The following is a 21,797-nucleotide window of genomic DNA, read 5'->3' as shown; positions in this document are numbered from 1 at the left end:
TGAAATGAACAAAAATAAAATGGAATAAAAATAAGTGCGCGAGACAAGAATCTCATAATTGTTACTTTTCTAGAAATGCCTCAGGGAGGATCTTGGCAATCTTAGCATTCGCAGGCCTTACAGGAGGAGCCCTAGGGGGAATAAAGGCTGGAAAACAGGAAACGTGTAGGACATGAACTCTGAATTATTTTTGTTTACAAATAAAAAAAAATCCATGGTTCGTGGAATAAAAAGGTTCGTTAATGTACCAGTCTGTCTTCAGAGGCTACCATCATCCACATACTCATTTCCGCCATTCACTACATTTGCTGATACTACAGTAATTAACTCTACCCTTCAGGCAGGTAGACAAGTTAATTAGTGAACTCGTCTATATTAAGCACATATGTAGAGCTGCATTGCAGATTTGGACTCCATGTTGCCCATCAGTAATAATTAATTGGTGTAAGTATAAGACATGGTAAGCCAGAGGTGGGTGATGAGGCTTCCGAAGCGGGGAAAAAAACATAACATGCATTTGAGCACACTTGCAAAAGCATTTGGGTCTGTATTTTAGTTCAGTCAGAAAGAATAATGTCATTGGTAAAATCACTTGCGTTAGGTGCACTGCAGGGCTTGACATTGGCACTGGCCAACTGGCTTGATATACTGTAGGTAGTTTCATTTAACACACTACGTATATGTTCAAAGCACTGATTGTCTTGTTTTATCACTTCATTTTCTGAGCTTAGATGTATCATGGTAAAGAAAATATGTCAAAAAAATACTGAACAACAAAACTGGCAACTAAAAAGGATGTATGGCTGTTAGTGACTTTGAGAAACCACTAGCCACTGTGGCCAGTGACCAAAAAAGTTAGTGTGTGCATGGTAGAATGAATACATGGCGGCCCTCCCGTGGCCAACCAGTAGGGTACTTGTCTGCCATACGGCCGACCTGGGTTCGTTTCCCGGCCCGGATCCTTTGCCGACCCTTCCCCATCTCTCTCTCCCCACTCGCTTCCTGTCCACCTCTCAAACTGTCCTATCATCAATAAAGTCGTTAAAAAAAAGAATGAGTACATGGCAGGCCTATCTTGAAGCAAGGATTACCTTGTGTGATAGTAATAAGACTGATGCCTACTGTAGTTTGAACCTTTGACCCCCCTGTGTGTCCCTATGCAGATGGATGCCCTGCAGTGGTCCAGAGCTGAAGACGACACCGCCATGCCCTCCTTCGTGCCCTCCTCCGTGTGCAGCGCCCCGTGCCAGGCGGGCGAGCGCAAGAAGGTGGTGAAGGGTGTGCCCTGCTGCTGGCACTGCGAGCGCTGCGGCGGGTTCCAGTACCAGTCCAGCGAGGTGTCGTGCCAGCTGTGCCCGTACGAACAGCGGCCCAACGCCAATCGCACCGGCTGCACGCCCATCCCCATCGTGCAGCTGGACTGGCACTCCCCCTGGGTGGTGATACCCGTCCTCTTCGCGGTGCTGGGCATCATGGCCACCGCCTGCGTGGCGGCGACGTTCGCCCGCTACAACGACACGCCCATCGTGCGGGCGTCGGGCCGGGAGATGAGCTACGTGCTGCTGGCGGGCATCTTCCTGTGCTACGCCATCACCTTCCCCATGGTCGCCACGCCCAACATGGCCGCCTGCTCGCTCCGCCGCGTGCTGCTGGGCCTGGGCATGAGCCTGAGCTACTCGGCCCTTCTCACCAAGACCAACCGCATACACCGCATCTTTGAGCAGGGCAAGCGATCCGTGGCCCCGCCACGCTTCATCAGTCCCCCCTCACAGGTAACTATACGGGCTGTGCAAAGTATCAAAAAAAATTTTTTTTAAAGGTACACTGTGTAGGAAATGGTCAAAAAAGGTACTGCAACTATGCTGTATACTGCCAAATTGGACCTTTTCTTGAATATTTACTATATAATGAACTAATATGTACTAGTATAATTAACGTATAATATGTTTTGCAGCTAAAAAATGCCTATTTCTGGAAATTCAAAATGGCGGACCATGGAGAATTTTCATGTATGAAAAGTGCAATTTTCCCAGTCATAATGAATGCTTAGAATTTGATGGTGGTGGTGAGTATCCATGAAAAAGGTCACATTAGTGAATGGGTAGCATGAATTCTGGAAATAAGCAACTAAAAATCTTGCACAGTGTACCTTTAAGATATTTTTTGGTCTTTTTGACTTAATTTATGATAGCACAGTAGAAGAGAGAGACAGGAAACGAGTGGGGGGAGAGAGATTTGGAAGTATTGGCAAATGACCCGTGGCGTAGCGGCCCAGTGCCTTACCGTTAGAGCCACGGTAGGACTGTTACACATTATTTTATTGTCCCTGTTGCATTGATAGCTACAGTTTATCAAAATATTTAATTGCAGATTAAATGTGGAGTTCTGCCAACATTGCTAGTCATGGAGCGTGCTAACACACCGTACTATAAATAGGTTCTGGTTCAAATCCAGCCTGACTCATTCCCCATCTCTCTCACTCTCTTTCACTGTTCTATCAGTGAAAGTAAAACTTGCATAAAATATCTTTAAAACCTTTATTTGGGGTTAGGTATAGTACTTGTATGTACAGCGTAAGTATAATATTACTATGTCAGTTCCCCCTCCCATGAAAGAGGTCTGCAAAAATATTGATGTCATAATGTATTGTAATAACATTGCACTTAGCAAATGCTTTTATCCAAAGAGTTTTGCAAGCTATTTTTGGAATAAGTTACAGCCTCTTGGCCAATATGGTTTTAGGTGCCTTACTCGAGGGAACTTTACAACTTGATTGAGAGGTTAAAAGGATCTATACAGTCTTGCATTGAAGCAATACTGAATGAAATCAACATAGCTCAGACAAACATGATTAATAACTCAATTCAACTACTTTTTCCCACTTAAATTTGTTAATCATTTTCTTCAAAAATCGATCATTAGTTGTACAATCATGATTGTATTTCAAGCATTTTCAACTCATTCATGCTTGTATTTATTTCCAAAAAACATTTCTGCATAATAGCATTATCCACACTGTACATAATTTATACAAGATGCCTACTGTAAAATGAATTGTGTCATGTCCACTTGAATAAATCCTTGGCCATACCTGCTGTGCCCCCAGGTGGCCATCACCTGTAGCCTGACGTCGGTGCAGCTGCTGGGCGTGCTGGCGTGGTTCGTGGCTGACCCTCCGGACGCGGTGGTGGACTATGGCGAGCAGCGCACCCAGGACCCGGCCAGCGCCCGCGGCACGCTCAAGTGTGACATCTCCGACCTGGCGCTCATCTGCTCGCTCAGCTACAGCATCCTGCTGGTGGTCACGTGCACCGTCTACGCCATCAAGACGCGCAGCGTGCCCGAGACCTTCAACGAGGCCAAGCCCATCGGCTTCACCATGTACACCACCTGCATCATCTGGCTGGCCTTCATCCCCATCTTCTTTGGCACCGCACAGTCGGAGGAGAAGGTGAGCTTGGACACATCTAGATAGCTATACATACAGTACACATGCAGTATACACGGTGTTCATACAGGTACATACATGCATACAGCATACAGCTCTCTCTCTCCTAATTACTTTCTTGTCGCTGTCCTATACAACACTTTCAAAGAAAGGGAAAACTCAGTACCTTAAAAGGTATAAACTCTTTAAAGTATTTTTGGGGCTTTTCAAGCCTTTATTTGTGTTCATAAGAGAAAGGACAGTGAAGGTAGTGACAGGAAGCGAGTTGGGAGATAGAGACAGGGAAGAGTTGGCAAAGTGCTTGGGCCGGAATCAAACCCGGGTCGGCCGCGTTGTAGATGAGTGCCCTACCGTTAGCACCATGGTAGGGCCTAGAAGATACAAACTCTTGTGTGTGTGCCCTTTATTACCTTTATTTCTGAGTAAATGAAGGCCCATACAGGACATAAATGTGCACACAGAAATACACACATACATGTGTACATATACAAATGTTTGTAGTACATGCATACATACATACATATACATACATAGGCATACATACATACACACATACATACATACACACATACATACATACATACATACATACATACATACACACATACATACATACACACATACATACATACAGTACAGTACATACATACATACATACAGGCACATCATATATGCATACCAATTGTCTTAGTCATAGCAAAAAATGTTATATGTCAGCACTCTTCAGGCACAATCTTTGTTGTTGTTGTTGTTAATGTGTATTTATACCCTGTATATATACAGTTGAGGACGATATTATTAGCCCCCCTCCTGAAATTAGACATTTCTCTTGATTTCTCAGTAAGAATTACCATTATTCACTGTTTCTGTTATTCTGGAAACAAATACACTGATGGAGATAATGTTCAATGAGTTGAATTTGGATTTTTCTATTGTTACGATGAGTTTAAACAAAAAAGGGCAAAAATGACAAGGACAAAATTATTAGCCCCCTGATCATTAATAGTCAATATGGCGCCATTTATGAACCAAAACTGACAACAGGCTCTGATAAGTTGCTACCTAGGTTGGCTCGTGCCCCACTAGAGATTTTGGCCCATTTCTTCACTGCAAAGTGTTCTAGCTGGTCCAAATCGCATGGATGCTGAGCATAGACATTAACCACAGACTCTCAGTGGGATTGAGGACTGGACTATGAGCGGGTGATTCCAATATCATGTTTTTAGTGTCCTTGAAGAACCTCTTAAGTAATCTAAATGTATGCTTTGGGTTACAATGTTGTTGGAAGACCCAGCAATCCAGATTCAGACCCAGACTCCCTGTGCCTGAGGCTGAATAACAGACTAAACGTGATGCCCTTCCACTATGTGTAACTGTGGAAACTGCTTAGCCTCATTAGACCAAAGAAGCATTGGACACCTGCCTAGATGATTGTTATTGACCTGGCCTCACCTGGAGGTTTCCCCCCCCCCAAGAAAGACAGTTGTTAGGGCTTGTCATCATATTGGGCTTTGGGGCCATCATCACAGAAGAACCCCTTTACTAAAGGCAGTGCATATCAGAGTGTTATTGAGCTTTGTCTGTGAACATTTGAAAGTCAAAAATGAGTTTTGAACGTCTCTGCTTTCATCTGATGATATTCAATTGCACCTGCTTTGATGCATGAATTCTGCTTCTGTCAGGTGAAGAAAGGGATAGGCCTTGAATCGTTATAAGATGGCTTCCACAATTAAACATGGTGGTGGATGCATCATTCTGTGGCAGCCTCAGCCACAGGAAACCTTGTTTGGGTGTACGGCACCATAAAAACTGAAAATTATGATAGAATGTGGAAAGTGACCTTGCAAAAATATGCTCATAGAGGGAGTTAAGATCTTCACTGGATCTTTCAATAAGATAATAACCCCAAACTTGCATCCAAAATAGTTCAAATGTTCTTCAAGGATACTAAAACCATGGTCATGGAGTGGTTCAGACCTCAATCCTTTAGATAGTATTTGAAGAGCGCTGAAAATGAATGTCCATCCTCAACATCCATGCAATTTGGACCAGCTTAACTATTTGCAATGACAAAAATGGGCCAAAATCCCTGGTAGGACATGTGCCAACATAGTTAACAACTAATCAAAGGGCCTGGTGTCAATTTTTGTTCATAAAAAGCACTGTATTGACTATTAATGATAAGGGGGCTAATAATTTTGTCCTTGCCATTTTTACACTTTTTTGTTTAAACTCATTGTGAAAATGGAAAAGTCCAAATTTAACTTATTGGATACTATCTCCATGGTGTATTGGTTTCCAGAATAACATACATTTATTAATAATGATCATTCTCAATGATCAATGAAGAGATATGTCTAATTTCAGGAGGGGGGCTAGTAATATCGTCCTCAACTGTATGTTGCAATACAAACAAACACTTTCTCTCATCCCACAAGAGATGAAGTTTGAGGAGAGTAGACAAGCCCGGTGACTTTTTACCTATACTACTTCTGTCTGTGGATTTCATGATATACAGTAGGATGTATTGGATGGATCAGAATATTTTGGGCATCTATCTACTTAAAAGCCCTGTTACTGTACTCCTATATTCTCTCCATATTAATATGAACCGCTCATTATTCACAGAGAGTCTGTGAACATCAAAAAACCTCAACTCTCCAAAGAGAGCCCATATAGGAGTATGGCTCATCCCGTTGGAGACCGCATGGCAAATTGGTCGTGAAGCTTCTTTACGTCGCCTGTGTCTAAAAATGGGTTCAAAGCTGCCTCTCTCGTCACTGGAGAGACTGGCTTAACCATGCAAGCAGTGTCAATTTGTCAATTTGTGTCTACAATGTCCAGGAATGGAGTGAATAGTCTGAATCCGAGATGACGCTTCGTTGGTTGGCTGGTTACTGCATGTGGCTTTTTTTTCCCTCCGTGTTTTGTTTCTTTCCTCTCCTAGCTCATTAGCCGGTGTTTCTGCAGAGAGTTCTGGAAACGCTTCAGTTGTGCTGCTGTCGTGGTTGTTTTCCCCAAGTGTGCTATTTTGCACTGTCACTCGCTGGCTGTCTTTGGGGTAACGGATATAATGATGAGATCTGTGAAGCCAGTAACGCACGCTCACATGCTCGCACACATGCACGCAGACACACACATGCATGCCCGTGCGCAGGCACGCACACACACACACACACACACACACACACACACACACACACACACACACACACACACACACACACACACACACACACACACAGGGGTGTAGCAGCAAATTGTGGGCCCTATGTACAATCAGCTCCAATGGACCCTGCCCAGCCATATATCGACATAAATCAGACACTATGTGGGCCCCTACACACGGGGCCCTGGTGACTCTGTGACACTTTACCACCCTGTATGACACCCCTACGCACGCATGCACGCACGCACGCACGCACACACACACACACACACACACACACTGGTAAGTCTCAAGATGCTTCTCTCACATCATTTAAAGTAGAGTTTGGTATCTCATCTACAGTAAAAGGATGTATGTCACTGTGCATACAGTAACAGTATGTCACAAAACGGTAGCCCCATAATGCACACCGTTCCACCAGTGGAATGCTGTAAAGTAAAAGTCACCGAAAAGTTAGCTACCATAGTACTACACTACTATGACATAACACAGAGCCTTTAGTAATGCACTACGTCTTGGTCATCACACATCAGTTATAGGCCTATGTGCTAGAGCAATCTGTTGAAATGAACAGTTTAAACATTTACATTTCAAGTGATCTAGGAAGGATGTGAGAGGAATTATCAGACTAAAATCCATTTTTTTATTACTTGTGTGCTCGGCTAGCTCGCTGAGTGAGTGAAGTCATTGCAATGTTCTACTTCATGGAATTGCTCAGATGTGTCTAACGAGTTTCCTCCTTGTTTTTGTCATTTTGGAGATGGGAAGGGCACACAGATGGGCAAACGCAATCTCTCTCTCGCTTACTCTCTCGCTTTCTCTCTCTCTCTCTCTCTCTCTCTCTCTCTCTCTCTCTCTCTCTCTCTCTCTCTCTCTCTCTCTCTCTCACACACACACGCACACACACTCTCTCTCTCACTCACACACACACACACTCTCACACACACTCTTTCTCTCTCTCTCTCTCTCTATCTCTCACACACACACACACACACACACACACACACACACACACACACACACACACACACACACACAGCATCGTTGTCGTGGTGGTGAAGGAGATGTTGCTGACTCAAACTGAATGTGAAAAGATGTAGATCACTCACAGTCAGTTTGCTTGGTGACAGCATGAAATCGCTATGGGATGGGATCCACAGGACACAAATGACTGATGTGGTCTCGTCTCTGTTGTCTCGAATGCTATTATCGGAACCACTTGATTAAGCATCCGTCTTTTGTTTCCCATTTTATTGGGGATTTAAATTCAAACCAACCACCACTGCGCAAATTATGTCCCTCTGTCTGTCTGTCTGTCTGTCCTTCAGCCAATCAATCCGTCTGGGAGAGAGGAAGGTCGTCCGTCCATCCATCCATCCATCCGTCCGTCCATCTATTCGTCCTCCAATCGCCCGCCTAATAGCTTTAGTTGTAAACAGGGAGCGATTTATAGGAGGGGATGGGGGGGATTCTCCCCTCTTCTGATTTTGGTATCACCACTTTTTTACATGATTTTAATCACAGTTTAATATAACTCCATTGATATGGCTTAAAATCTGAAAAATATCCCTCCTTCTGGTTTTCCGACAAATTGCACCCTGGTTGTAACTATAGTTTGGAAGCCGTTTGATTATGTATCGACTTGTTTCCCTTTTTTGTTGTGGATTTACATTCATACCACCACACAGACTATGTCCTTCAGTCTATGTGAGTGTCCGTCTGTCTGTCTGTCTGAAAATGAATCTGCCAGGGATAGGAAGGTCATCCGTCTGTCCATCCTCAAACCTTTTCAATAGTTTTAGTTGGAGTCATGGTTTCCGGTATTTTCCGTCATATTCAGGAGGGTTCGCTGTTATCTTAGTTTTACGTAACAGTTGTGTTTTCTCCTCCTATTAACATGTCTGTGAAGATTCTCATTCATCAAGATCATTTCAGTCAAAAGAGTTTAGTTGTGGACCAGCGGTGGCTCTAACGGCTGGGCACTGGGCTGCTACCCGGGTTCGATACCTGGTCTCTCTCCCAATTCGCTTCCTGTCATCTCCCACTGTCCTGTTTGAAAAATAATACAACCCCCCTCCCACCCCCCCCAAAAAAGAGTTTCATTGTAGGTCATGCATCAACAAGAAGTCGAGTTGTGAATTCCAAAAAGAAGTCCAATTTATTTTACTTCTATTCAGCCCTGCAAAGCAAAGTGCAATAACTACACCAACATTGAACTTAGAAAAATTACCTTCAAAGTATTGGTATTACCGGTAGGTTGGATGTTGTAGTTACAGCAAATTTGACATGGAAAAATCTCTAAAACGGAACACATTTGGACCATAAGGCTCGGTCATAATATAAAGGAGGTGCTATGAAGACCATTTTCAGTTTAAACTCAATTTTGACAAAATATGTAGTTGCTGCACTTTGCCTTTGTATGGCAGTATTATTGAACCCATTTTGATCAAACATGTCTTTCCCCTCTTCCTCTTGCTGCTGCAGATGTACATCCAGACCACCACCCTGACCATGTCCCTGAGCCTGAGTGCCTCCGTCTGCCTGGGCCTGCTCTACCTGCCCAAGGTCTACGTCATCCTGCTGCACCCGGAGCAGAACGTGCCCAAGCACAAGCGCAGCTTCAAGGCCATCGTCACCGCCGCCACCATGACCAGCAAGCTCGGCCAGCTGGCCAGCAGCGACCGGCCCAACGGGGAGGCCAAGACGGAGCTGTGTGAACCCAAGCCTGGCAGCCGTGAGTATTACAAGACACATTTCTGTGAAGAATATTCTGTGAAGAATAGCAGCCGCTTATACATGACGTTGATGTATCTATTCGTTACACCCCTAGAAAACACACACTGATTTTGAATTGGCAATATACGTAGTATTAATATGGTGCAAGTGAACCTCAAATTTATAATCACAGTTATGCGTATTATTGGCTGCATTTCTGTAAAGAATAATACTGTAGCAGTTTCACATTGCAAAAGGCAGCAATATTATTTCCTTTTCATATGCTTTTCAGCGCCACCCTCCAAGAACACATATGTGAGCTACACCAACCATGCCATGTGAGGATGCCAACCATGCCATGTGATCATTTCAGCGGATGCCCGTGGAATACGACCTGATTCCAATGAGGACAGTGCCAACTCACGAGGACATGTAGAGAGCACAGAGAGGGACATGGACAGCCCACCCCATCACCCCCCAACCCTCGCATTGTACTCAGGCTGAAGAAAGAGAGACCAATAAATGCTAAATTAATAATATGATAAATAATAAAAAATGATCCTATAATTTTGAAATTAAGTACGGGGAGAATTAATGATCGTTGTTCAGTTTGGTGTAAATATTCAGTGGCTGTCTGTCATTGTTTCCCTGTTTATTGTCCAAGTGTCTAACCAGCATTATGAAAGTCATCCCTCATTACCTAGTCCTAGCCGCAGAGTTTGGACTGTAGCCCTGAAGAATCTGAGTATGTATGCCAAGAGTAAAGCATGCCGTTTTTTATACAAATTGTTTATTTATTAATAAAAGGAATGTTTTGTACATGCGTGGTAAATTATGGTGTGTCTGTCTATAAAGATGAGGAAAAAATTAAATCTCAATACAGAGCTGAATGGAATAATTTGAGCTATAGAATACATGCTCGTTGTCTTTGATTTACTTGTCATGTCTAAAAGATAAGATACAGATTAAGCAATCAGCTCCATTTTGTCAAAGATTAGCTATTGTGGAAGAGTTAGAATTTGGCACACATGACTTACATATCACGCACATATGCACACACACACACACACACACACACACACACACACACACACACACACGATTGGCAAATAACAGCGCCTTTGTATGGAGATGTGTTTGTTCACTCGTATGGTAGTCTCCATAGCATCCTTTGACACTCAAAACAAATCTCTGAACCTCATCTCTGTTCTGTACACAGCATGACGAGCTGTGAAACCACTTTGTCAAATTGCTCCATTGTGGGTTTACTGAACGAGGAAAGAAGACTCCAATTTACGCTTCAACGGTGATAAGCTATGATGAGCTCAATTTGAATTTGTAGTAATAGCTTACTAATGAATACATCAATATGAAAACAGACTCACTTTAAAAACATAAAATAAAGTGGCAATTAGGCATTTCAGATTGGATGCCAAAATGATTTGGCATTCAGTACATGTTTTCCTCCAAAATCAACTAAAGCCTCTCATACAGTAGGGCTAGGCTATAATGTTTGAGCTGCACTTTTGATAAAGAAAGTGAAGACCAGTTAACTAGTCTCTATTTGGCCTATTAGTAACACTTTTACATCTACTCCATCTACTACAGTATCCTTGTGTGCAGGGAAGCTGACCGGGGGGGACAAAGGGGATAGTTGTCCGGGGCCCAGAATTGTCTCCTTATTCCATTACATGTATTGGGTTTGGGGCCCTTTCTTTGCAATGTCTTTGCCCCGGCCCAGCCAAAGCTGGCAGCGGCCCTGCTTGTGTGCATTATGGTGTTGTACAGACTATGAACATGTAGAGGTAATAACTGACCACCAAAACATCTTGATTGCCATGGTTTTGAGATTCTGACACTAGCTGGTAAGCAGTTAATAATGGAATAAGAAATCAGAGATAGGTTTAGCAAAACCTAATGGCTGACCTGCCACACACCAAATGCCTCCCCATCATTTTTTACCTACGCTGTGATTGGCCGTCAGCCCCTGTACGCAACGCATGCGCATTTGGTTTGAAACTCACCCGGGAAGTTTGCGTCTTTGTATCTGGCTTCATACCCATCCTTGCTCCTAGAGTTAGTCATATATTCATATGTTATTTCAACCATTAGGCAGATGTGACACACTACTCTACCGCTGGCTTGAAAATAAGGTAGGTGTCTTCTCTCGTTGAGCATGATAGCAGTGCAAACACTTGGGAATAGTTGCGAAGCTGTTAGCATAACAAGCTAAGTAGGCTACGCGACAGCAGCAAAGTTGTTTTCATTTGTGACAGTTCCCAACAAGAGAGGATGTGGTGGTGGTAGTCCACTAAAATGAAATTCATTTGAAAATGCCGGGGATATTGAGTGACATGTGCATCGGTGCATCAGATTGCCGATGAAGTTGTTGACGGTTGTTTAACCAATCCTGATCACATTGGAAACTAGGCCAACAACAACAACAGTCAAGTAGACCTACAGAAAAGACACGTTTCACCTTTTAACTGAATAACTAAAGTAACCCAAAATAAACAACAAAAAAAACAGTCCTAGTGGAGCACTAACTTACCCAGACTTCTGTAGTCCTATGGGACAAATGACAAATAAATATCCTTGAATCCTTGAATCCTTGGGAGGCTATGCCCGTGCGCTGCCGGCTGTTTGTGCATGACATGAAAAGAATAGGCCCCTATGCAGGATACTGACTGTAGGCATTTTCTTCTTAACTGTTATTATATGTATTGTGTATGTATTGTGTTTTCTGTAGTACTTGAAAAGGTTTAGGAATGCACCAACACTCCATCGAGTAGTGAAAGTGGGTGCACAGCAGAAAAAAATACTGTGGCTCGGCCCATGTCAAGGGGGGCTTGGCTGGAATCTACCAGTATATGGGGGGTCTTGTCATAGTTAAGTTTGGGAACCCCTGCTCTAAGGTGTGTGGTTGAACTTGTTAGTTGCTCGTAGACTTTTGCTTTTTGCAGGTACATTGTGAGTTGTTCTCCATATCATATTTTTAAGATGGGATTATTGTTTTATGCAACACTGCCCTTTTAAAGCATTTCATGTGGCCTTTATGTAGCCTAGTTAACCACCACATAGCACTTGTGTAGAAGATTTCTTCAAATTATAATAGTGTTTTTAATGCTTACGGCTGGCAGTGTCAACATTAGCGTTAAAACTGACTCCAATTACTCTCTCGTGCTCCCAGACAGATGGAATCATGCCTCTTCACATCATCCAAGACCCACTTCAAGATGTACCCAAGACGCTTCAAAATATACAAATATCAGATCTGACACAAAAGTCAGACTGTGTTGGGAAATATGTGAAGGTTGGATTTAATATTTAAAAATTATTGTCATTTAATATTTTTTTCATCCCTGTACACAGGTGAATTATTTAGATAACCAGATGTGTGGTTTTGCCAATTCCTACAGTTATACTTTTAAGTAGAAGCAGAGATGGGACCAAGTCACTAATTTGCAAGTCGCAAGTAAGTCTCAAGTCCTTCCAATCAAGTCCGAGTCAAGTCACAAGTTACGACGCATTTGACCAAGTGAAGTCCAAGTCCAAGTCGTGCCAAAGCCAAGTGAAGTCCAAGTCCAAGTCTTATTTTTTCCAAGTCCTTAACAAGTCACCTTGTATTCTATGTGCAAAATTGACAATTACTTTTGGTCATAAATGTATTACCTCTCCACACTGCTTTGCATATCCCCTTTCGCCAGTCATGTCCCTTACGAAAATCGACCATGGTATACCATGATTTCATTTTTTTGAGCATGGTTCGGCATTGGTTTTTGGTTTGACTAGGTTTAACTATAAATTGAACCATGGTTTTACTCTAAAAACTAACCATGGTTTTACCACGGTTTATAATTATTCATTAAATTACACTTAACTGTTCTTTTATCCAACGCACATATTGATGACAGTCCTTGGAGCAATGTGGGGTTAGGTGCCTTGCTCAAGGGCACTTCAGTCATGGATGGAGGTGTAGGGTAGCCTGGCTCTCGCGAGACCCCTAGTGCTTCGTGCAGCCAGGTTAGGTGTAGGGAGAGGTGGGATTCAAACCTGCAACTCTTCAGTCCAACTCCCTAACCATTACCTGTACACCACGGCTGCAAACAAGCTTTCATGTTTTTTGGGTGACCATGCAACCCACAATTGACCATGTTTTTTAGCATGGTTTGTGACTATGGTTAAAGGTAAATCTTTTAGTTTGTCTTTCTTTCATGCATTTTTTTTTACACACAAATGCAAAAGAAAAAAAAAATCATTGACTTGGAACGGTATTGCAAGTCATTGCAAGCTAAAACTGTCAAGTCGAGTCAAGTGTCGAGTCAATAGCATACAAGTCGAGTCAAGTCACAAGTCATTCCTAATATTGGCAAGTCAAGTCTCAAGTCGAGTCATTTGTGACTCAAGTCACAAGTCAGTCCAAGTCATAAGTCACAAGTCCACATCTCTGAGTAGAAGCACTGACAATTGCAAGGAACCCAACAACGTTATGCTGTGTGTGAAGATGAGATCGAGTGCTTATCATTGATTCATGTTAGCTACTGTATATGTGGTCTCCCTTTCACTTTGGCAGGGCAAGGTGGTTTTCAAGGGTCCCTTGGTATCCAGGGAAGACCGTCTGAGCTACATTCTAAAGACCGTGATAAAAGGTATTGTATCTGTGAATCATACAAATGTACGTAGTGATTTCCATTTTGTCATTCTGATCATACTACAGCACCCTATGGACACAATGATATTCAGTCTCTGCATTTAACAGTTGATATGGGAAGGAGTTATTAGGGCTCCGTATGTCAGCAGGTGGGGGTGCGTGCACAGCAAGTCAGCGTAATAATATATTAATATGATATTAACACTGGAGCTGGGTCCAAATGCCCTGCTACGCCCCTGGTTACAGGTTTTGATAGATTTACATAGTCAAAGTACACACTACTGTATTACACAATATGATCGAGATGTGCACTGTGAAAGTCCAAAATATTACATAGTATTAATTGCAAATGTGATAAGTTTTCATGGCAAGTGAGGCTAAAGGTGCACAGTGTAAGATGGTGGCGCAGGGTGGCCAGAGTAGGTATAGCAACTATACAGCTCATTGAAACTGCTGCCTATTGCCAAATTTGATCTTTTCGTGAATATTTTCTGAATAATAAACCTATATTTACTAGTATGATCAAAGCACAGTAAGTTTTGCTGTTGAAAATGTCTATTTCTGGGCATTAAAAATGGTTGATCATGGAGAATATTCCCCTTTTCATTAAAAGTGCAATTTTCTCAGTCATATTGAATACTTAGAATTTGATGGTGGTGATAAGTATTTGTTAAAAAGGTAACATTTGTGAATGAGCAGTACGGATTCTGGAAAAGAACTACGAAAAATATTACACGGTGCACCTTTAAAGGACAAGCACAGTTGAGCGAGTGGAGAACAAAAAGCTGTAGTATATCTGTCTCAGTTAGACATTTTCTCTGGGTGTGTGTTCCTTGCACTTAAAAGCAAGTAATGAAGCCCTTTGAAATGACTACCGTTTTGTGTTACATCTGTTATCCATCTTTTTTTTTCTATAAAATTAAGCCGACTGAAGGAACATCTGTCTGTACTCTGCAATTCCACACTCTATTTGCTTGAATGTCCTATTTGTAAGTCACTTTGGTTTAAAATAATAATGTAATCTAAATTGAGAACTCAGTTAAATAGAACCAAGTCCCTTGTCTGTCAGGGGCAGTAGCCTTTAAGTAGCCTAGAGAGTAGTATTGCTGTACAAAGCACAGAGCAGTTTTGTACATGGATGCTGTCTGCTTTGTGCCTCTTCAGAGGATTCCCCTCAACAGAGCACGGTGTCAAATAACACATCCATCAGTGTCATGCTGTTTGGTGGGCTGGCCAAGGACTTCTCACATCACGCCAATCAAGGGGTATTTATTTGCTGTCATGCTATAAAACTGATCAAAATGCATATTTGAGTCCTGTGAGCATACACAGTGCTGCTCATATGTTAACACACCCTGTCAGAATGTGTGCTTTGTTAGCGATTTCTCATAGAATGTGAATGATTATGTGCAAAATAATTGGTGGATTTTTTTTAGTCATGGCTTTCTTCTGGCAACCCCCATACAGCCCAACTTTCCTCAAGTGCATTATTACTGTACAGCTAGAAACTTTTTTATACTGTCCTATATTTTAACAGAACCCCTCGTATTACACTTCTGAATTGGAATTCCAACAGTGCCAATTGTTTGTTTGATACTTTTCATGTCCCTCTCCTGTTTCATAGAGTTTAATTATCTGCCCCTGAAGACCTCTTTGACAATATTTTGCTTTTTTCACGACTTAGAACATGCAAATTGTCAGTGAAGCACTGACTTGAGGGATGCAAGGTTCTCTCAAGAGTCCAACAACTCAAATGATGTACAAACAAGTCACAAGACAACAGATCACCAGTGAAGATGGTTATCTGTAATGGGCATTCAGACCCATTTGTATGAAGATGTATGAATGTTATCTGCCCCAATCACTAGGGTATGGTAGGGGTAGGGGTAACTTATGATCAAGCTTATTTGGGTTGTTATTATTATTATTTCAAAAGTTGTGTTACAATAATGGCTTTATTCAAACAATAACTGATTGATAAGGATTTGTGCTATCATTCATGTTCGCTGAAAAATGGCTAAAAAAGAAACTACTGTGAATTCTACTGTTCTTGCGACTATTGCTTGTATTATTGATCCAGGGTGAACTTGTGTCCTTCAAAGCTGACATTTTTCTTTCATATGAAACGGTGAGTCAACCACAGACAGAAAAGTACCTTTAACTGACGTTTATTTTTGTTCTCTTCCTTTGCATTTTTGGTGTCCTTCTTCAGGACACAGTGGTGCTGTCAAGCTTTTCTGTGAGTCCCTCGCCCACCTTCAAAAAAGATGGACTGCATCCTTGCAACTTGCATTTGGAAGACGCCAAAGGCTGTGTTTATGTAAGTAAAGTGGCTTTCTGTCACGTTTTGACAGGACAGAACTCAAATGCACTTGTTAAAACACAGACAGGCACCACAAACAACTAACAAAAACAGGCAATCTGGGTTGCTGTGGCGCACTGCACTAAGACATGAACCGTCAAGATGCCCATGGTGGATCCGGGTTCGAATTCGTCCAGGATCATTTCCCAGCTCTACTCCATCTCTCTCTCCTACTCATTTCGTCTCATCTCTTCACTGTCGATATGAATAAAGACATGCATACAAACCTTCCCCAAAGAAGCTGAAAATCTTGCACAAGACAAGGAAACAAAAAGGGCCTCACAATTTCATCAGGACGCATAAAAAGACATATAAAAGTATTCAATCAGAATTTATAGGATTGTAGAGAATATGGCACAGGTGAATACTATAGAGTCAACCGGCAGGCAACCAGAAGAGAAGATAAGAGGAGAGGGAGGTGAAAAGAAACCCATCAATTTAATGGAAATGTGCAAAACGTCTTCCAAACTGCAAATGATCTCTTACTGTAGCATACATAAAGCGGAGATGATGGCGCCACAACTACCAGCACACAAAACAGTTGAGACATTGAAATGACAAACAGTCGGGCCCTCAAGAGGGTACTAGAAGGGGGGGGTGATCTTAATTTGTATCTTTTTGGCTACTTAAAAATGCAAAATGAGTTTTGGCTTAGCAGGTGATCATTATGGGACCATGCTCTCTGAGCCAAAGAACACCATCAAACCCTGTGATGATTCTCCCTTTTCTGTAGCACTTCTGGCGAACTGTTTTGTGGATTACTGTAACACTAGAGATTCTTGGCCCTGCCGTTGCCTAACGGTAGGGCACCAGGTAACCAGGTATGCCGGCGACCCGGGTTCGATTCCGGCCCGTGTCATTTGACGATCCTTCCCTGTCTCTCTCTCCTCCACTGTCCTGTCAAAAATAAAGGTTAAAAAAATATAATATATATAAAAAACACTAGGGATCGATTTTAACAGTATCTTGCCAGAGACTTTTTGACTTTTTTTGTGTGCAATTTTCTTTCTTCTTATTTTAGTCCCCACAGTCTTTACACCTCCTGCAATATCTGTTTGCATTCATAAATTCATATGATAACAGCACCGCAGCCACCAACAGCACACAAGAACACTGATCATGATGATGATGATGATGATGGTGATGATGATGGTTTTAATTTTTTAAAATCTTGGCACAGGTTTCTGCAGCTTCGGCACCTGCAGAAAAAAAGTCTGGCGCTAACACTACGGTGAGACTCTCTTCCTGTCACCCTGTCTGTTTTCTTGACACGGCTTCACAGTGCTTATTTTTGCACGCACACGCACCTGCGCGGACACACACACACACACACACACACACACACACACACACACACACACACACACACACACACACACACACACACACACACACACACACACACACACACACACACACACGGCTTTACAATTCATTGAGCCAATATTTGATCATCTCTGCTCTCACTATTTGAGATATTAAATTATTAAAAACTCTTTAAGACAAGGCCTCTGTTATAAATTTACTGTGGCAATGGCCACGTCGTTATGTATTACTGAAGACTGAATAATGTCATTGTAGTGCAGTACTATTATCCTAGTAAAGTCTTTTCCGTGACTATTACAACGCTCGTTATGTCTCTACTGTATTGCCTCTTTTACATTGGCATTTTTCTGGTAGGTCTACAGCTCGACAAAGCGAGACTCGGCCGCCACTAGTTGCTTTTCACATAGGCATGACACATCTCAATCGGAAAGCAAAAAGTGGCGGCCAAGGCGCCCTGTGTCGAGCTGTAGGCCTACCAGAAAAACGGCAGTGGAAAAGAGGCATAAGGCTCTCGGCATGCTTGCTGTAGAAAATGCGTGCACGTGCACAATTCGTTCATGAACGTGTTAACATGCGTATTTATTGTCAACTTAGCGTGCATTGGACACGGCAGCCAAATGTGTGCGTCAGGTGCGATATCTTCAAACTCGCTGGGGTGATCGTAAGAGACTGCACAGTTCCACACGTTTGCTTCTGATGAAAACAACAATGGCAGCAACTTTTAAGACAAGAGCGTCTCATTGAGTTTGTCCAAAATAACAAACATTTGCAATCATACTTATTGCACTTTGATAAAGCAGCGTGCAAATATAGGTATATAGTAGCGGTATTGTTTCCTTGCCCAGGGAGCCCCTCTTTTTGTTTTTTGTTTTCCTTGCCGTCTATGTTCCCAATTTCCGCATCGCAATGCAGCGTGCTCTCTGCCCCCTGGATGATACGGCCAGTATTTTGCGTCTTAGTCAACTGCTTTTAAAGTAAGCATGTGCATTCGGTTGCTCGCGGTGACGCACCTAATTTACAGCTCGCAGCAAGCGTGCCGCGGGCCTTCGTCTATCTACAGTATCTAATCAAATCTATGCAATATCTTTTGTCTGTTTGATGGGGCAGTGAGTCAAATTTGTTGTTTTTGGGCTATTTCAGATATTCAGTTATTTGTGTCTACCTATCTCCAAATACCTGTATATGCCTTTTTCAGCCCAAGTACACATACGTCTCCCTGAGTGAGCTGCAACATGGGTCTGTGGTGAACGTCTACGCTGTGGTGACTTTCTTCAAATTGCCCTATCCCACAAGAGGCACAGGTGAGAGCTGTGTGTGTGTGCGTGTGCGTGTGCGTGTGCGTGTACGTGCATTCGTAAATGGATTGTCCTGGAAGGATTCTGGACATGTATTATTTTGGCTGGATATTCATCACGTTATTGTCTCATTGAGCTCATGGATCTTGTATGTTGTAGTGTTGGGTAGGTGAGGTATCAAGATTACATGTACAGCCCTGCCGTGGCCTAACGGTAGGGCACTGGATTGCTGCGCTGGCGATCCGGGTTCGATTCCGGCCTGTAAATACATGTAAACTAATTGGCAAAGTGTACCAAAATCCTGCATTCATTCCAGTGGAGGCAAGTGAAGAGGAGTGATGTGCAAGCAAAGAGGGTCTAAGCTATGCAAAAAGTTTAGCAAAGTTTAATCCTGTATGCATTAGGAGCAAACAGCTTCAGCCAATTTGATTTGCCGCTACGACCTGTTGATGGTTACTAATTTCACAATATACATAGATATATTCAAAAAAGACTGAAGGAAAAAAAACGGTCCAGGCACTTCAGTTGGTTAATGTGGTAAAAAAATCAAACTCTATTTAAAGGGCAAATGCATTAAAAAACACCAACGCGTTTCGACGCCACAGCACCCTGATGAAGGCCACAGTGCCGAAACGCGTTGGTGTTTTTTAATGCATTTGCCCTTTAAATAAAGTTTGTTTTTTACCACATTAACCAACTGAAGTGCCTAGACCAAGGTTTTTTTTCCTTCAGTCTTTTTTGAACATTGAACCCCTTCCAAGAGCACCAGTTGGTTTTGAGGGACACTCTTCTGCTGAATACATAGATATACAGCCGTCTCCATTAAAGGCTCAATCTTTCTTTGGTTCATGACATTTATTTTTGTACATAAAACTTAATTCGGGAGGGTTGTAGCTTTCATATGAGTGACTTCTGAAGCCAAGTGATTAATTGAAAGTCAGGTTATTAGCTGTTATTCCAAACAGATGGATAGGTGACAAAACTTTTGGAGACGGCTGTATATAACACTCCTGTTGATCCATTTCTTGTCACAATACCCCCTAGTGAGTGGACACAGCATGTTGTGCATCAGTTGTACATTTGTGCTGAGCAAGTTGAGCAAAGTTTAATCCTATGCAAATTAGGTGCTCATTTCGGTGGTGGCGGTCAATCAAATCAACAACACAAACACTTCAGGCGATTTGATTTGCTGCTATGACCTGTTGACTGTTGTCAGACTGAATTTGGACTCGCTTCACTTCACTCAATTTTATTTCATGTATTTTACATCGTTACAAATCTCACCATGTCGTCATATCTGTCCAAGTATTAAATGACATTTCAGAGGATACATTTCTTGTTAAACAACCCCCTAGTGTGTGGGCAGGACGTTGTGCATCACTTGTACATTAGCATGTGAAATCAAAACACAAGCAATAAAACTGATGGCTCGTTCTTTTGAAACTCGGTTGTCGATAGACCCGAGTTTGTTTTCCCGATATCCGTTGCAAATGCGTTCTATTGCAACAGCAATATACAGTACAATACAACAATGTCTGAAATAACTCATGTTTAGCGAACTCTGAGCACACCAAAGTGCTCCGAGTTTGTGTTTTGGAACCCCGAGTGGAATACCCGTTCTATGGCTCTTTGCCGAGGCGGAGGTCGGGGTTCCCGATTACGGAGTTTCAAAAGAATGAGCCGTGATATTTCACTTCAGTAAAATGCAAGGCTGGTTTTGAATGTGGCACTGACTTTGTTGTTCTATGTATGGGCCTCCTCCACACTCTTCCTGATCTCATGCCAGGTGCCTTTGGGGCTGTGGTGGGGACAGGTTGGCAATGTGAAGGTGTTGCCAGCAGGTCTGGGCGCAGCTGTGTGTTGCTGTCATAGTGTCCATATGGATCAGGATCTCTTGTGGGATTTTTTTTTTTTCACTTTTTGTCCGCACCTTTTTGTGCCAACCTTTGTATGAAATTAAATTAAAACCTGCAAATGTGAGTTCTTGCCACTTTGTGGGCGCCGTATTTGTTGAAAGGTGAAATATAAATACTGTCTTATTCACTTTTCAAGTTGGTTAGCCTTTCATATATAACACCATGAAGCAGCCAATCCACAACTTCAGGGATAAAGGGACTCATAAGCACTTAATTTAGACTTTGGCTGAGCGATTAGGATATTCAGATGACAGGGAGAGGTCGCGCTCTCCAAAATCCTCTCCACGGCATTAAAAAGCGCTTAGTCACAAATGATAAACGCCCATTATTTCGCCTCAAGGTGACGACATTGTCTATGTCTGACTTGAGTGAGGTGGAAGGGATAGAGTTTTTTTCTTCTTCTTCTTTCTTTACTTGACCTAACTTGGCTTTAAGTATGCCTCCTACACCCTTCTGCTGAAATGCTGTCTGCCTGCTGTGGTAGTCTCCCTTCTTCCTTTGACATGGCTGACTTAAAAAAAATGTTTTACATAGTTTATTAACAACTTCAGGTACAGAGATTGTTATAACCGTATTGTCCTCAAAATTGTAATGATCGATATTACTTAAAGTGTAACTTGCAGGTTAAACACCACTAAATCTCATTTTAAGAACCTCAATACATAGGCCTACATTTAGATGTGATATATGTCAAAATATCGAATTATTGCATAAACAACATTTTCAGAAAACTTTGTCAAAAATAACGGCGGCTTCTTTTAAACAAACATAGAATCCGACGTAGATAGAGGGAGTCGCCGCGTTCTACAGACATACTAAGCACTGCAGAGAATAGGCCAGATTATAGTAACACCTTTCCAGACCTATAGGCTAAATTTCAACAAGTTAAATGGCCTTAAACAGTGGCAATATCCA

General features: G+C 42.3%; 2 protein-coding genes across 2 annotated transcripts in view; both read left to right on the top strand.

Moving 5' to 3' along the window:
* Positions 1-10,144, top strand: part of grm8b (glutamate receptor, metabotropic 8b) — a 73,695-nt gene extending 63,551 nt beyond the window's left edge. Inside the window, exons 8-11 of the mRNA XM_063197017.1 lie at positions 1,164-1,772; positions 3,107-3,451; positions 9,102-9,351; positions 9,625-10,144. Of these exons, the coding sequence (XP_063053087.1) occupies positions 1,164-1,772; positions 3,107-3,451; positions 9,102-9,351; positions 9,625-9,674 (1,254 nt within the window). The 3' untranslated portion in view covers positions 9,675-10,144. The remainder of the gene's footprint in view (positions 1-1,163; positions 1,773-3,106; positions 3,452-9,101; positions 9,352-9,624) is intronic.
* Positions 10,145-11,354: 1,210 nt separating this feature from the next.
* Positions 11,355-21,797, top strand: part of pot1 (protection of telomeres 1 homolog) — a 36,765-nt gene continuing 26,322 nt past the window's right edge. Inside the window, exons 1-7 of the mRNA XM_063196084.1 lie at positions 11,355-11,485; positions 12,523-12,645; positions 13,906-13,981; positions 15,148-15,248; positions 16,196-16,303; positions 17,526-17,576; positions 18,867-18,972. Coding sequence (XP_063052154.1) covers positions 11,426-11,485; positions 12,523-12,645; positions 13,906-13,981; positions 15,148-15,248; positions 16,196-16,303; positions 17,526-17,576; positions 18,867-18,972 — 625 coding nt within the window. The 5' untranslated portion in view covers positions 11,355-11,425. The remainder of the gene's footprint in view (positions 11,486-12,522; positions 12,646-13,905; positions 13,982-15,147; positions 15,249-16,195; positions 16,304-17,525; positions 17,577-18,866; positions 18,973-21,797) is intronic.

Source organism: Engraulis encrasicolus, chromosome 4, assembly GCF_034702125.1.
Source record: "Engraulis encrasicolus isolate BLACKSEA-1 chromosome 4, IST_EnEncr_1.0, whole genome shotgun sequence".
NCBI classification, from domain to species: Eukaryota; Metazoa; Chordata; class Actinopteri; order Clupeiformes; family Engraulidae; genus Engraulis; species Engraulis encrasicolus.
The sequence above is the reverse complement of the archived record's forward strand: the minus strand, read 5'-3'. Positions and strand labels throughout refer to the sequence as shown.